The sequence below is a fragment of the Microcaecilia unicolor genome, chromosome 8 (assembly GCF_901765095.1).
Source record: "Microcaecilia unicolor chromosome 8, aMicUni1.1, whole genome shotgun sequence".
Taxonomy (NCBI): Eukaryota; Metazoa; Chordata; class Amphibia; order Gymnophiona; family Siphonopidae; genus Microcaecilia; species Microcaecilia unicolor.
The window spans coordinates 247285782-247301233 of record NC_044038.1 but is presented as its reverse complement, the minus strand read 5'-3'; the positions used below and the strand labels follow the sequence as shown (position 1 = coordinate 247301233).

At 42.4% G+C, this 15452-nt stretch overlaps 1 protein-coding gene across 1 annotated transcript; it reads left to right on the top strand.

Annotated features, from left to right (window-relative positions):
- Positions 1–170: 170 nt before the first annotated feature.
- ROMO1 (reactive oxygen species modulator 1) lies at positions 171–5335 on the top strand. The gene is made up of 3 exons (XM_030213540.1): positions 171–279; positions 2410–2540; positions 5137–5335. Exons 2-3 carry the CDS (start codon positions 2410–2412, stop codon positions 5243–5245), a joined length of 240 nt encoding a protein of 79 aa, XP_030069400.1. The 5' UTR covers positions 171–279; the 3' UTR covers positions 5246–5335.
- The last annotated feature ends 10117 nt before the right edge of the window (positions 5336–15452 follow it).

The following is a 15452-nucleotide window of genomic DNA, read 5'->3' as shown; positions in this document are numbered from 1 at the left end:
TCTTGCGTCCAGTGACATCATGCAGTGCGCCGAGCAGTGACGCAATGACTGAGCGACTGGGCCCCCTGGAACCTCAGCGCCGGGAAGTGCTTTTGCGTCCAGTGACATCATGCAGTGCGCCCAGCAGTGACGCAATGACTGAGCGACTGGGCCCCCTGGAACCTCAGCGCCAGGAAGTGCTTTTGCGTCCAGTGACATCATGCAGTGCGCCCAGCAGTGACGCAATGACTAAGCGACAGAGGCGTGAGCTTCCCAGAGAGAGAGAGGAGAGCAGGAAAGGTGAGAGATGGCGACCGAAGAGTGTTTTGCTTTGTGCAGTGGTTTGGGATGGTGCTGTTCTTTTCTAGTACTTGGTCAGGACGAAGAAACATTTCTAGGCAGAAGTATAACACGTGCATTGGCCACTGTTGCAAACAGGATGCTGGGCTTGATGGACCTTTGGTCTGTCCCCAAATGTGAGGAAATTGTATACGTTACTGTCAAATAGCAGCAGGGCTCTAGGGGCAGCTGGGTCTTAACACCCAATTAGATATAATACACTTTCGGAGTTGATATCTGAAGCTACCTTGCCAATTGTACGCTAGGATAGATTAAACCACTCCTACCAGTACCCCCTAAGGCAGAGCTGTCAAGTTACCCATTCCAGGAGGGAGAGCAGTCCTGGTTTTAAACTTATATCCAAAAGCAGTGTAATAGTTGTGGTCCATGATTCTATCTATTGAAATCAATGCTGCAGGTCCCATAATGCACCAGGATGAGGTTGGCAGAAATCCAGGACCAGTGAACAAGGCTCCCTCCTCAAATGGATAACTTGGCAACTCTTCTAAGGCAATGCATTCCAAACCCGTTTTAGCCACTGAAAATTCACGTGGTCCCAGGTGATAAAGTCTAATATTCAAATCGGCAGCACACTCAATTTGTTTCTTAAATACTCCATAACATAAGTCTATATTTGAAAAAAAAAAAATTGTCTGCTGTGCTCACCCTGCCAAAAACAGAAGTTTAGTTTCTTAGGAGTCAGCCGTCCTCTTTTTTTTTAATTGGGGGGGAGGAGGTGAGAAGGCAAGAATCGGTGAAATCTGGTGGAGGCAGCCCAGTTCAGCTCCTGAGGGGCTGTTGCTGGATCCCCCTTGGTGGGTGCTTGCCATCATGGATGTGAGTCTTTCTTGGATGGGGAGCTCATTGCCTGGGTCACATGGCTCAGCGTACTTGGTACAGCAGTCATCTGAAGACTGTGGTCCAACTGATCCTGATGGAATTCTGCCACTCCTTTGGAGAAAGGTGATGTCGGATAATGCCACTATGGTGGCTGATGTCAACAAACAGGGAGTCATTAGGAGTCATGCGGTGGGTTCTGAAATACCTGCAGGCGCTCATAGCAGTCTATATTGTGGGTAAGGACAGTGTGTAGTTGGACTTGGTCAGTCGCTCTCTCCTGGATTCAGGAGAGGGGAAGCTGGGGTAACATGTATACACTGGAAGAGAGAGGGGATATGATAGAGACATTTAAATACCTGAGTGGTGCTAATGTACAGGAGGGGAGCCTTTTGCAAATGAAGGAACACTCTGGAATGAGGGGCATACCATGAAGTTAAGAGGAAATAGGCTTATGAGGAAGCTAAGAAAATATTCTTTCATGGAAAGGGTGGTGGATGTGTGGAATGGCCTACTGGTGGAGATCTTGGAGATGGGGATTGTGTCAGAGTTTAAGAAAGCGTGAGACAGGCATTTGAGATCCCTTAGAGAAAAAAAAAAAGAGTTGGTGGTCCCTGAGGATGGGCAGGCTGGATGGGCCTTTTGGCCCTTATCTGCCATCATGTTTCTGTCAACACGCAATCTTCATCCATTCCAACCCTCCACTTATACCTCATACGATCACTATACAACTTTGTATTTGTTATCCACCGACTTGGCAAACGCCTCCATGTAAACCACATTGAGCCTGCAAATAGGTGGGGAAATGTGGGGTACAAATGCAACAAACAAATATTCTCTGGTTTGGGACTGTTATGCTATTGTCAAATTGTTTTCTATGTGCTGTATGTTTATCTTGTTCATGAGTTTGCCTGAATAAAAATGATATTTAAAAAATAGTTTCATAAATTGCAATTTATACATGGATATATTTAAAGTAGAGGTTATTATATTTTAATTTTGACATGTAAACCATTTGGTTTTGTTCAGCCTGCTTAATAAGCACTATATCAAATGAACTGTATATCTGGTCCTAACAAATCAGCCTGTATCTAAAACATTCAGTCAACACCTGGAATCAGTGAAATCCAACTTTTCCATTTATCTGGTGTATGTAAACTGCTCCGAGGGACTCTATATCAGATTCAGATAAACTGTAGAATGTTTTGTATTACTTTTTTGTTTCCAGGAAAATGTAACTTTTTTCTTTTTCAGATGCCTGTGGCTGTTGGACCCTATGGACAATCCCAACCCAGCTGTTTTGATAGAGTGAAAATGGGATTCATGATGGGCTTTGCAGTAGGAATGGCAGCAGGAGCACTTTTCGGCACATTCTCTTGCCTAAGGTATGTTTGAAACAAGTAGGGAAAGCATGCAGAGCATGGCTCCTGAAATTTATTCCCACCACTCTGCTTGTAAATGTGTGTGTTTGGGGGGGGGGGGGGGGGAACTGTTGGGTGTGTCTCTGTGCATTCTTATGTATCTTGTGTGTGCTTTCTGTCAGAAGGAGTGAAGATATGGAGGGGGACAGGTGAAATTCCTTATTAACAATGTTACAGTGAATCAGCGTATGTACATTATAGCTGTTGAAGCTGTTTCTCCCATAGAAATAAATTGTGGCATTTTCTTGAAGCGGGTTCACTTATCTTCAACCTCCCACCAGATGCAGAAATTTTCTCCACACTACCTCCTTTCTTCCTTTGACTAGAGCTGCCTTCCAGTGCTCCACTCCGCCCACCTTTCCACTGGCTGGATTCTACCTCCTATGTCTGCTTCCAGTTACAGTGGATGCAGTAAGATCGGGCTCATTTGCATGGGGGGGGGGGAGGGAGGGAGGGATGCGAAGGTGAGACTAAAGAACTGAAGATAGAGGTTTAAATGCAGAAAAATACACATATCAACCAATAAGAAAACTGTCGAGTCTTAAAGTTGTAGAATTAATTTTAAAAATGAAATAAAGGGAGAGAAAAATAATTACACTCCTTGTGTATGCTTTGTGGTATATAAGTGACCATGCTGCCCCAGAGGTGGTCTTCCTTCCATTTAATTTTGGTAAATAGCTTTAGGAGAGTTTGGAGTTTCAGGTGGAGAGAGAAACCCGGAATGGAATCCAGTCAAGTGGAAGGGAGTTGCCTTACCTAGCAGCAATACCTTGGAGTTCTAGAGCCTGCTAGGAGGTTTGGCAGAGGTGGGGCTTGGGCTGTGTAGGAAACTGGGATGCTACCTGCGGGGAGGAGTTTCTAGTGTCCATCAAAGAAAGGCATTGTCTGGAAGGGAGGGGTTGGAGGACTGGAGCAGCCAGAGAGTAAAGCCTTCACACAAGAGAGAGAGGCCAGCCAGGAGTAGATGGTCTACCCAACCTGGGTAAGAAGGGACCCCAAAGTAAGGGCTGTGCCAGGACACTCTGAAAAGGAATGTGGTTCAAGGACATGGAACCAGTGAGCTGGAGTGAAGAGGAAACTCCCCTTTTTATACTAACCTCGAAAGGCACAGAGATAAGTCTCTAAATAATATTGGATTGTTTTGGGGTGGTTCTGCATAGTGCTGGTCACAGTATACTGTTTTTCTCCTGTGCTAGCTGTGGGTGGGCCGTGTCTGTGGAATGCTGCAAGGGAGGTGGCTGCTCCAGCATTGGTGGCAGACAGAAAAACCCCAGAGCTGGATATTTTTCTGTTGCTAATTTTTGTTAGCAAAGAGTGGAAAGATAGCATGGAGACTTTTAACAGTGCTAAGACATGTTTGCGCTAGATGCTGTTGGACTGTATAAACCCTTAAGAAGCTGTGTGGGATACCTGTTAAGACCTGAGTCTTTTTGTTGGAACATTAATGCACTGCTGGGGCAGTGATAAGCTACATGACTGTGTTGGTTGAAGGTAGAGCTGGGGAAGGGGCCCGGTGGGTGAATTGTCGGGTAGGATACTGCAGAGCTAACTTAGCGATTGATGAGAAGACATTGCAATAAAATTTATGTTGAACACTGAGAAAAGTGACTTCTTTATACTTGTGCCGGGAGAGATTAGGTGCAACGGGCCATTGGCCCAAGGGGCCCATCACAGTATCTGCAGAATCTGCGCACGTATCTGTGTCTGTGTATATTGTGTGTGTGTGTGTATATATGCATCTGTGTATTTGCACAGATCTGTTGTATGTTTGCGTGTATCTCTGTTTTGTGCTAGGCATGTGTTCCCCCTTTCCTGATTTCCCTTACTATTGCATATCTATTGCACTGAATGGTTTCTGATCTTTAAAGAAAGTGTAATATTAGAACCTGAGTAAACACAGAACATAGTTTTTGTATGATAACGTCATTTATTTAAAGAACAAAGTTATCCAACACCCATATCACTCGTGTGAAAAAGTAACAACCCCCTTGGTTACTCAGTCAAACAAACTGAACAAATTTAATAGATAATTAGATTCTGCTGATTGAGCACAGCCAGATCGGATGAATCTGAACCTGACTAGATATAGTCATTACTGAAGGAGCCATGAATTCTGTACTAGGAAATTCTTGAGAATAATGTCTGGTCATCTCTCTGTGAACTGAAGGTGAAGGGAAATCGGATTATGCAGATTTGTAAAGGGAGGGATCTTTTCTAAATTAACATTTTTAGTAGATTTCTACCTTTCCAACTTGAGCAAATTAGAAAATAAATTTATACCACAACACCATAACCAAGCTGTAAAATAGAAATACTTTATGATCTCTTTCCACCTTTACATTTTACAATAATCTTTTAAAGTGTCCTGAAGATACAGTGCTTTGTAAAAGTGAGCTACTGTGTGGTCCTCTAATAGGAAAACAGGTTGTTTTTTTTAAATGTATTAATTTTCACAGAATTTTACATTAAATACACAATGTAAGAACAATTTAACCATGATGAAGGCAAGCCATTACTTTTATTTCTGTGTGACACAGTATTGCATTTTTCCCTCTCTCAGGATCGGCATGAGAGGGAGAGAACTGATGGGTGGCGTTGGAAAAACGATGATGCAGAGTGGAGGCACCTTTGGAACCTTCATGGCAATTGGAATGGGAATCAGATGCTAGATAGCAACTTTTCTAAGAAGAAAATCAAATGTTCTCGTTAGATCTTGCCTATCCAGATAATAATAAAAAAAATGAAAATGTGCTTTTTCCGCTCTAGATATTAAACTTTGTATAGTGATTCAGTGTCTCTAATCTGTAACAATAGAAGCTAGTAGTGATATCATTTCTAGCTGGAAAGAACAGGAATTAATCCTGAAATGACAGCTTTTAGTAAATTTCAGCAAATGTCAATAACTATCAGGCACCAACCAGCCTTGAACTTGTTCCCTTGAGGTTGGAAGGCAGCTGCTTTTCCTGAGGAGCCTCCAGAAATTCTGCTGTAGCTACCCTATGCCCAGCTGTGTCTTGTATTTCTGGTAATCTTAGTTTGTGTTTCCTGATTGGTTCTTTGCTTTCAGTAATCCTTGTGTGCTCTCTTGTATTGGATGCATTTCTTGGAGTGCATGACATGAAGACTTACCTTAAGCAATCCTAGTTCGTGTTCTGTTGTAGTATTCAAGTCTCAGGAATCCATAGGTACTCTGACTTAATGAAGTAGCCAAAGTAAAGGTATTGAAAGGTTGACTCAGTCAAACAAACAAAAGTTAAAGAAGAAGTCACCTAAATTTGAGTCTAACCCAAAAGAATAGGGAACCCCCCCCCCCTAAATATTGGGTTTCTTTCCAATGTTGCCAATTTCTGCTGTCGTCGTCCCCCCCCCTTTGGGTTAATAGCTAACATGAACAATCCAGCATTGAATCTGTGATCTTCAGGTTGGAAAGCAGACAACCTTCCAGGAGGAGGTACTCTGTCTCTTGCCCATGTTTAGCTGTGTCTTGTATTTATGCTTCAGTGATGTTCTTGTCCAGTTGTGCCCTAAAAACATTTATAAAAAGAAAATGAAAATTTATATAAACAAAATTAATTTTTTAAGCCTGCTGTCTTCCTTTAAAATTAAAGGGATGCTCCAGCATTTTCATGAAGAACCTGACTAATATTTTGCAGCTCACACCACATGTCATGGTTTCATTAGCCACATAGCAGATGTTAGGTCAGCACCAGCCTTACAGTCCTAGACTTGAAATGCTTTGTATAACTATTGCTATTCTAGAACTGTTTAGTTCTAGATCTGAATATTTGTGCCAGGCCATCTAGCTCAAGATTTCTAGACTCATCCTTGATCAAGTCTGGTTTTTAGGGTAGTCAAAATATACGAAAAAAGCCAAGTCTTGAACCACATGTAGATGAATATACCTTCTTGAAGAGATCCTCATACTTTTCAAGCAAAAGATGACTTGGATGTATCACTACAGGGTGGCAGGTACCACCCCTTTGCCACCACAACCAGAACGAACTACTAACTGTAAATTGGTGTGACTGGGGCTTCAGCTCTGGTTTGGCCATTCAGATGTGCCTCCTTTCTTCCTCCCTATGGTTACTGAGCTGCCAAGTCAGAGCCCTGTAGCCCAGGAAGTCAGCAATGGGCAGGAGGAGGCAGGGAGATGCAGCAGCATGTAGGGAAGCTGTTTGGTGCTTTTTCTCTCTGTCCTCATGTGTGCATTGTGGTTGAGATGAGAGCCTTGGGCCTGCAGCCTCTCTCCTACTGGTAGAACTCGCTGCTTCATCTTGTCTCCTGGAAGGAAACATAAGTACATAAGTAATGCCATACTGGGAAAAGACCAAGGGTCCATCGAGCCCAGCATCCTGTCCACGGGCACCTGGCAAGCTTCCCAAACGTACAAACATTCTATACATGTTATTCCTGGAATTTTGGAGTTTTCCAAGTCCGTTTAGTAGCGGTTTATGGACTTGTCCTTTAGGAAACCGTCCAACCCCTTTTTAAACTCTGCTAAGCTAACTGCCTTCACCACTTTCTCCGGCAACGAATTCCAGAGTTTAATTACACGTTGGGTGAAGAAAAATTTTCTCTGATTTGTTTTCAATTTACTACACTGTAGTTTCATCGCATGCCCCCTAGTCCTAGTATTTTTGGAAAGTGTGAACAGACGCTTCACATCCACCTGTTCCACTCCACTCATTATTTTATATACCTCTATCATGTCTCCCCTCAGCCGTCTCTTCTCCAAGCTGTATAGCCCTAGCCTCCTTAGTCTTTCTTCATAGGGAAGTCGTCCCATCCCCGCTATAATTTTAGTCGCCCTTCGCTGCACCTTTTCCAATTCTACTATATCTTTCTTGAGATGCGGCAACCAGAATTGAACACAATACTCAAGGTGCGGTCGCACCATGGAGCGATACAACGGCATTATAACATCCTCACACCTGTTTTCCATACCTTTCCTGATAATACCCAACATTCTATTTGCTTTCTTAGCCGCAGCAGCACACTGAGCAGAAGGTTTCAGTGTGTTATCGACGACGACACCCAGGTAGGAAGAGGGGAAAATGTCATATTTTAAATGACTCAAGAAACATTTGCTCAGTCTCAGCAAGTCCTCATTCTTGCAGTGGTAGTTACTGGAGGATCTGTAAGGTATGCAATCAGGAGCAGGCAAAGCTAGCAGCCAGCCAGTTTTTAGTTGCTGACATGGACAGAAAGAAGGTGAGGTCAAAAGGCTGTGCTGAATTGACTGCAGGAAAATAACGTTAACAAAGTGGAATTTGCTTTATTTTTTTAGGCTACAGTGTTCAGGGGCTGTAATCTGAGGCTCTACTGGTCTGATGGGTGTTGTGCCATGTGGATTCCCAGTCTTGTAAGGTCCTCTTGTAATTTTTCACAGTCCTCTTCCATTTAACAACTTTGAATAACTGGAACCTTTTTTAATAATCAGCATTAGATTGACCACCCTCCAGTCTTCTAGTACCATGCTTGATTTTAAGATAAATTACATATGACTAACAATAGTTATGCAAGTTCATATTTGTTGTATCAGTACTCTGGGATGAATACCATCCGGTCCAGGCAATTTGCTACTCTTCAATTTGTCAAATTGCCCCATTACATCTTCCAGGTTTACAGAGATGTGATTCAGTTTCTTTGATTCATCAACTTTGAATACAATTTCTGGCACCTGTATCTCTCCCAATTCTTCCTCGGTTAAGAGCGAAGCAAAAAATTCATTTAATCTCACCGGCTTTGTCTTCCCTGAGTGCCCCCTTTTCCCCTCGGTCAACTAGCGGGCCAACTGATTCTTTTGCTGGCTTTTTGCTTCTAATATACTTAAAGTTTTTACTATGTATTTTTGCCTCCAATGCAATCTTTTTTTCAAAGTCTGTCTGCCTTCCTTATCAGCGCTTTGCATTTGACTTGCCATTCCTTATGCTGTTGCTTATTATTTTCAGTCAAATCTTTCCATTTTCTGAAGTATTTTCTTTTAGCTCTAATAGCTTCCTTCATCTCACTTTTTAACCATGCCGGCTGTCGTTTGGCCTACCTTCCTCCTTTTTTAATACATGGAATATAACTGACTGGGCTTCCAGGATGGTATTGTTGAACATCATCCACAGCTGATGTAAATTTTTGACCTTTGCAGCTGCTGCTTTTTTTCCCACTGTTCTTTTCATTTTATCATAGTCTCCTATTGTATTTCCTGTGTATACTTACTCCAGAGCTATCAAATCTGACCATATTATGATCACTGTTATCAAGCAGCCCCATCACCATTACCTCCCACACCAGATCATATGCTCCACTAAGGACTAGGTTTAGAATTTTTCCTTCTTTAACACACAGTGCTACTCCTCCATCCTATCACTACGATATAATTTGTATCCCTGGTATGACTGTGTTCCACTGGTTATCCTCCTTCCACCTCAGAGATGCCTGAGAGCAGCAGCAATGGCAGCTCTTTCCATCGAGCAGAAAAAGAAGTCAACAGCAGTGTACTTAGCCTGTTGTCATATGAAAAGTTATCAGGAGAGCAACCAGGCTGGTCGTGTTACAAAGATTACCCAGTGTACCTGAATGTAACGTACATTGAGGTACTACTGAAAAAGTTGTGAGCAAAATCTAAATAAATAAATGAAGCAAATCTAGGATAGGAAACAGAGAGTGGGGTTAAATGGGCAGTATTCACAATGGAGAAGGGTAGTTAGTGGGGTTCCTCAGGGGTCTGTGCTAGGACCGCTGCTTTTTAATATATTTATAAATGATTTAGAGATGGGAGTAACTAGCGAGGTAATTAAATTTGCTGATGACACAAAGTTATTCAAAGTCGTTAAATCGCGACAGGATTGTGAAAAATTACAAGAGGACCTTACGAGACTGGGAGACTGGGCGGCTAAATGGCAGATGATGTTTAATGTGAGCAAGTGCAAGGTGATGCATGTGGGAAAAAAGAACCCGAATTATAGCTACGTCATGCAAGGTTCCACGTTAGGAGTTACGGACCAAGAAAGGGATCTGGGTGTCGTCGTCGATAACACACTGAAACCTGCTCAGTGTGCTGCTGCGGCTAAGAAAGCAAATAGAATGTTGGGTATTATTAGGAAAGGTATGGAAAACAGGTGTGAGGATGTTATAATGCCGTTGTATCGCTCCATGGTGCGACCGCACCTTGAGTATTGTGTTCAATTCTGGTCGCCGCATCTCAAGAAAGATATAGTAGAATTGGAAAAGGTGCAGCGAAGGGCTACTAAAATGATAGCGGGGATGGGACGACTTCCCTATGAAGAAAGACTAAGGAGGCTAGGGCTATACAGCTTGGAGAAGAGACGGCTGAGGGGAGACATGATAGAGGTATATAAAATAATGAGTGGAGTGGAACAGGTGGATGTGAAGCGTCTGTTCACGCTTTCCAAAAATACTAGGACTAGGGGGCATGCGATGAAACTACAGTGTAGTAAATTTAAAACAAATCGGAGAAAATTTTTCTTCACCCAACGTGTAATTAAACTCTGGAATTCGTTGCCGGAGAAAGTGGTGAAGGCGGTTAGCTTAGCAGAGTTTAAAAAGGGGTTGGACGGTTTCCTAAAGGACAAGTCCATAAACCGCTACTAAACGGACTTGGAAAAATCCAAAATTCCAGGAATAACATGTATAGAATGTTTGTACGTTTGGGAAGCTTGCCAGGTGCCCTTGGCCTGGATTGGCCACTGTCATGGACAGGATGCTGGGCTCGATGGACCCTTGGTCTTTTCCTAGTATGGCATTACTTATGTACTTATGTAAATGAAAGATTTTGTTTCCTAGTGGAGACAATGGGGTCCATATTGTAATTTTATTGTATGAATTTTTAAATGGCTGAACTCTGCGAAGGAGGTACGCCTTGTAGCGCTATAGAAATGCTAAATAGTAGTAGTAGTAATTAGAGATTTGTGTAAGGACTAGATGAATGGAGGAGAGGTAAGGAAAGAGAAGAGAGACGGATGAGGGAGGCAGAGTAGGTGCAGCAGTGTGGGGGAGAAGGCAGGAGGGAATGGGTAAAAGAAAAAAAGAGAAGGGAATGATAGGGATGAGTGGAGTGATAGAAAGATGAGGGTCAGAGAGAAAAGATGGCAGTAGAAAGTGAGATGAGAAAGATAAGAGAGCAAAGGTATGAGGAGTCAGAAGCAGTTGCACTGGAGGTGGGAGGGAATATGTACAGAGTATGTATGGTTACTCACGAAAGGGATGGCAGCATAGGAGGCAACTGTTCAAAAGTATTGGGGGTGCTAAGCCCAGTGGAACTAACCCTTCCTTGGACACACAATTTTCTCCATGTTGGGGGTGCTCAAGCACCCACAGAGTCGGCTCCTATGGATGGCAGTTCCTGGAGGGTGGCTGTATGTCGCTGGCATCGCTGCAGTGATATATGTATATGTGTGTCTATCTCAGTGTCAGAAGTGGAAAACGTGGTGGTGGTATTTTTATGGAAGTCAGATGTGCTGTTGAAGCTACCAAGTCCCTGCTCTTTTTTTTTTTTTCAAATTTTGGGGGAGGGGTGCACATCCTCTTGCTTATCTGCTTTCCCTTTTTTTTTGTGCACACACTCTTCCCCTATGTTGTGCTCTTGCTCAGTTTAGGGTAGGAAGAGGTTGAGGCATGGTGTGAATGACTGGAGAGAAGATGAGAAACAGTAAAAAGGGATAGTGCCATGGAAGGGTATGAGAAAGGAGATAGAGGAGGGCACAAATTAGACTGAAAAGATGATGAAAGATGACCAGTGGGAGGCTGGGTAGAGGGTTGGTGCTATAAGAATGGCCTGGAGGCAAGAGGCACATGAGAGAATGAAACCAGAGATGAAGTGGGGTGGTGAAGTCAGAGGGTGAGTACAGAGGATGGAAATATGGGACTAGGTAAGGAATAGATAAAAGCTAGAGAATATATAGGACACATGGGAATACTGGAGTGAGAAAACTGGTGGGTAGATTAATATTGAAAAGAAAGATAGGACAAATAGATGAGAAATAGGTGGAATGAAGGATAAAATCAGATAGGATATAGAGGCAGAGAAGAAAACATTTTTTTTTTAAAAGATTATCTTCAACATTTGTTTCCCATTTTGATAGAGACCGGATTTTGAAGTTGTTCTTCAAATTTCGGAAAGAAAAGTTTTTGAATGTTCAAGTACGGATATATCCGGATGTGACCAAGGTAACGCAGAGGAGGCGACAGGCTTTTCTTAAGCTGCGCCCTACTGTGTTTCAGTTGGGGGGCCTTTTTTGGCTCAATTATCCCTGTAAATGTGTGGTGAAGATGGAGGCTGTTAAGTATGTGTTTTTTTGAACCTATGCAGTTGAAAGCGTTCCTGGACTCCAGGGGGGGCGAGGGTGCTCCTTCACTATCACCTGGAGCAGAGATGAGATCTACACCTTAGTTAAAGTAGTCTTTCACATCTCCCTTTAGAGCCGTTTCTGTCTCCTTTTTTGGAAAGGGGGGTATTTCTTAATTTTTCCCAGAATTGTGGTTTGGTCGGTTCTGTTGTGGACTAATGTAGGAGGCGGGATTGTAAATTGAGGGTTATTTCTTGTATAAAGTGTACTTATTGTTCTCCTTAGTTGTACAAGAGGTTCTTGATGTATACATGGAATGTATAATAAAAATATTGAAATATAAGATTATCTTCAGATGTGGAGAAGAAAGGACAGATAGGAGAGAGAAAAAATGGAAAGGCAATTCTGGAAAAGAACTTAGGAGCACTAACCCTCTACCCAGCCTCCCACTGGTCCTCTTTCATCATCTTTTCAGTCTAATTTGTAGCCTCCTCTCATCTCCTTTGGAGACCCTTCCATGGCACCATCCCTTTTTACGGTTTCTCATCTCTCCAGTCATTCACACCATGCCTGAACCTCTTCATACCCTAAATTGAGCAAGAGAACAACATAGGGGAAGAGTGTGCACAAAAAAGGGGGGGGGGGAAGCAGATAAGAGAATAAGTGTACTCCTCCCCCAAAATTTGAAAAAAAAAAAAAAACAACAGGGACTTGGTGGCTTCAACAAGAATACAAGAAAAGTGAAAATGAGAAACTGGGACCAGCCCAACTGACAACTAAGGTAAAAAGCAAAGTTCAAATTGAGATGTATCAGCTTTGGTATATTGAAATGTATGAAAATGAAGGCAGAGAAAGACCACCTGGCCCATCCATGCCATCCACTATCCCTGTCCCAAGCTTTCTTAAAATTGAGATACAGTCTTTGCCTACACCACCTCCATCGGGAAGCTGTTCCATTTATTCACCACCTTTTCCATAAAGAAGCATTTCCTCAAGTTACTCCTGACTGTCCTCTTTCACTTGCACCTCACTTCTCTTTTTGCATTTTGCAAAACAGGGAAAATATACTTCTTTTTCTCCAGTACTGGTCATAGAGTCTAGCTTTTTGGGGTTTCTGGTTTTTTTTTCTTTATGCAGGTTTCTGTTTTATTCTATATCAGGTGAGAATCTGTCCTTGTTCTATGTTTGTGACCGAGGTGAAGGATTCTGCTATCATGTAGTTCCTTCAAAGACATCGGTTATAGTCCCATTTGTTCTGCTTCCTCAATAGGACAAGTATGGGTATTTTAGGACCTGGCGTCATATTTGTATTGTCATTTCATAGCTGGGTTTTTGCACTTTGAGTCATAGGATTTGGTGCTGTTTTGGTATGATGCTCTCTATATAAGTTCCGCCTGTCTTTTTCACAGGGTTGTGTGTTATTCTTAAAGGGGGCAATTTTTCATCTGGATACCTCCATTTAGGTACCTTGAGAAGGTGCAGAAAGGACTGTTCTTTCAATATACCTCAGTGTCCAGTGATAGAATTACTAGCATAATCCGGTCTCGGCTGGCCTAACATTTAAGCCTTTTCTATAGACCTGGTGTAAATGTGGTAGGATGTGTTCAATTTACAGCATTTCTGTGCCTAACTGAGAGTCCTGCCCATATTCCACCTCTGTGCATGCCCCCCCCCCTTTGCAAATAAGCACTATGTAGCTTAAGTGGGTATTTGCAGAATACTGCTTAGATGCCCTACCAGCACTTTTCTGGATAAGTGTAAGTTCTAGTTTTTTACATGATGCCCAGAAAAAAACGGGACCCTCTGCATAGTTTCAAAATACTTTGCAATTGTTTAAACATTTAGTCTGACCTATGAAAATACATCAGTATAATGGGGGGAGGGGGTTTCTTAGTTAATTCATCATTTGTGTTGAAAGTGTCTTCCTTCAACCTTGATACATTTACAAAGTTTTTTTATGCCACTGAGCTGTTGATTTAATGAATTCTGCGGTTTCATTAATTAAGAGCTCATCTGTTTTGCGAGATTGGTGTGCTGGAGCTTCATTCTGATAAACAAAGCACTCAGAAATGTCAGCTCTGTGCCTGGTGTAACTGGATGCATAAGTGTCATTTACAGAATAGTGAGTTATGTGCATCCCTGCCTCATTTACACGACTACAGTCTTGTCAGCTCGATGACTGATGTAACTATAGAATAGTGTGAGTTATGCATTTATACAACTGCAGTCACAGCTCTGTGTGTGGTGTAACTGGATGCGTAAGTGTAATTTACAGAATAGTGAGTTATGCACATCGGTGCCTCATTTACACAACTGTAATTAAGACCCACACTGCGGCTGGTGTAACTGCAGATGCTTAAATGTAAGGCATGCCAGACACCAGTTTAAGCCAGTATCTATAATGGAATTTGGGCTCCCAGAATCCATTGTAGACTAATCTTTCATCACATGTCTTTCGGGTACCTAAATGGAGGTGCCCAGTTATGGAATTGCCCCTGGGGTAAATATTCAGCCGGCGGTGAGCTTTTTAGCCGCTGCTGGCTTTATGCCTCAATATTCATTGCTGGACCATGTCCAGACACTGGCATTGCATATCAAGGTGTGTGTGGACGGCTGATGCTAAAGGAATAAAGCAAATATTCAGCCTTAACCAGATAGGTGAAAGCAGACAAAGACAGGACTGTATTTTATGCGGTCCAGTTTTCTTCTCCGGTTATGTGCTAAACATTGGCATTTGACATCATATGTGCCGACTCTACCCTGGACCACCCACAACACCGGACACAAAGGGAGCAGATTTGCTGAAAGGGGAAGAGTGTTATAGGCAGCTTTGCTTTTTTTTTTTTTTCAACTAAAAGGGAAATGATTACTTAGGATCCCCTATAGTTGAGGCCTGACATAGCCTGAATGCAGGCAAAACCTGATCACGTTGGGTACCTTTTACTAATAGGATTATTTTATGCTATCTGTGGATCTGCTTCATTGCAGGTCACTGCCTCTTTGAGTTTCTGCCACCCAAAATGTAGCCAGTTTCTCAGTTTAGGTGGTTAGAGGGAATATTCAGAGTCACCATCCGCAAAGGCAACTTAATCAGTAGGAGCCTCTCCTGCCTGCTTAAATGGCTTTCAATATTGATCCCTAAATGTGTAAGTGAAAGGTATAAATGCTAATGCATATATAGCAGGTATAACTTTAAAAGATATGAATGTTCTGGGTACAATGTTTTAGTCTTGCCTTCATTAGATAATCAGAACATTTCTACATGCAATAGCTCAACCTGTCACTGTGATCTAATCAGCAGAAAAAGAGCAGATCAGATATAAAAGCAGTCAAAAAACGTTTCTGCCAGTTTGGATTTTGTGGGTCGGTTGCCTTCCTGTTTTCTGGGACTATTGATCTAATGCCACCTGGTGAAGCTTAATTTCATGGAAATTTTCACAGTGAAACCACAGGTATGTTGAATGATAGGAGGCAGTATGAGCTAACAGACACCCAAGATATTCAAACAGATGTGAGAAAGTCACAGGCTTCCCATTCATATTATTATGAAACAGAAACAGACAGGAGACAGGGA

What these genes read in the sequence shown, in the direction of transcription:
- ROMO1 (XM_030213540.1), top strand. Translation starts at nt 2,410, where the DNA reads ATGCCTGTGGCTGTTGGACCCTATGGACAATCCCAACCCAGCTGTTTT. An exon ending in GGCACATTCTCTTGCCTAAG is followed by an intron (nt 2,541 to 5,136) that starts GTATGTTTGAAA and finishes TCCCTCTCTCAG; the next exon opens with GATCGGCATGAGAGGGAGAG.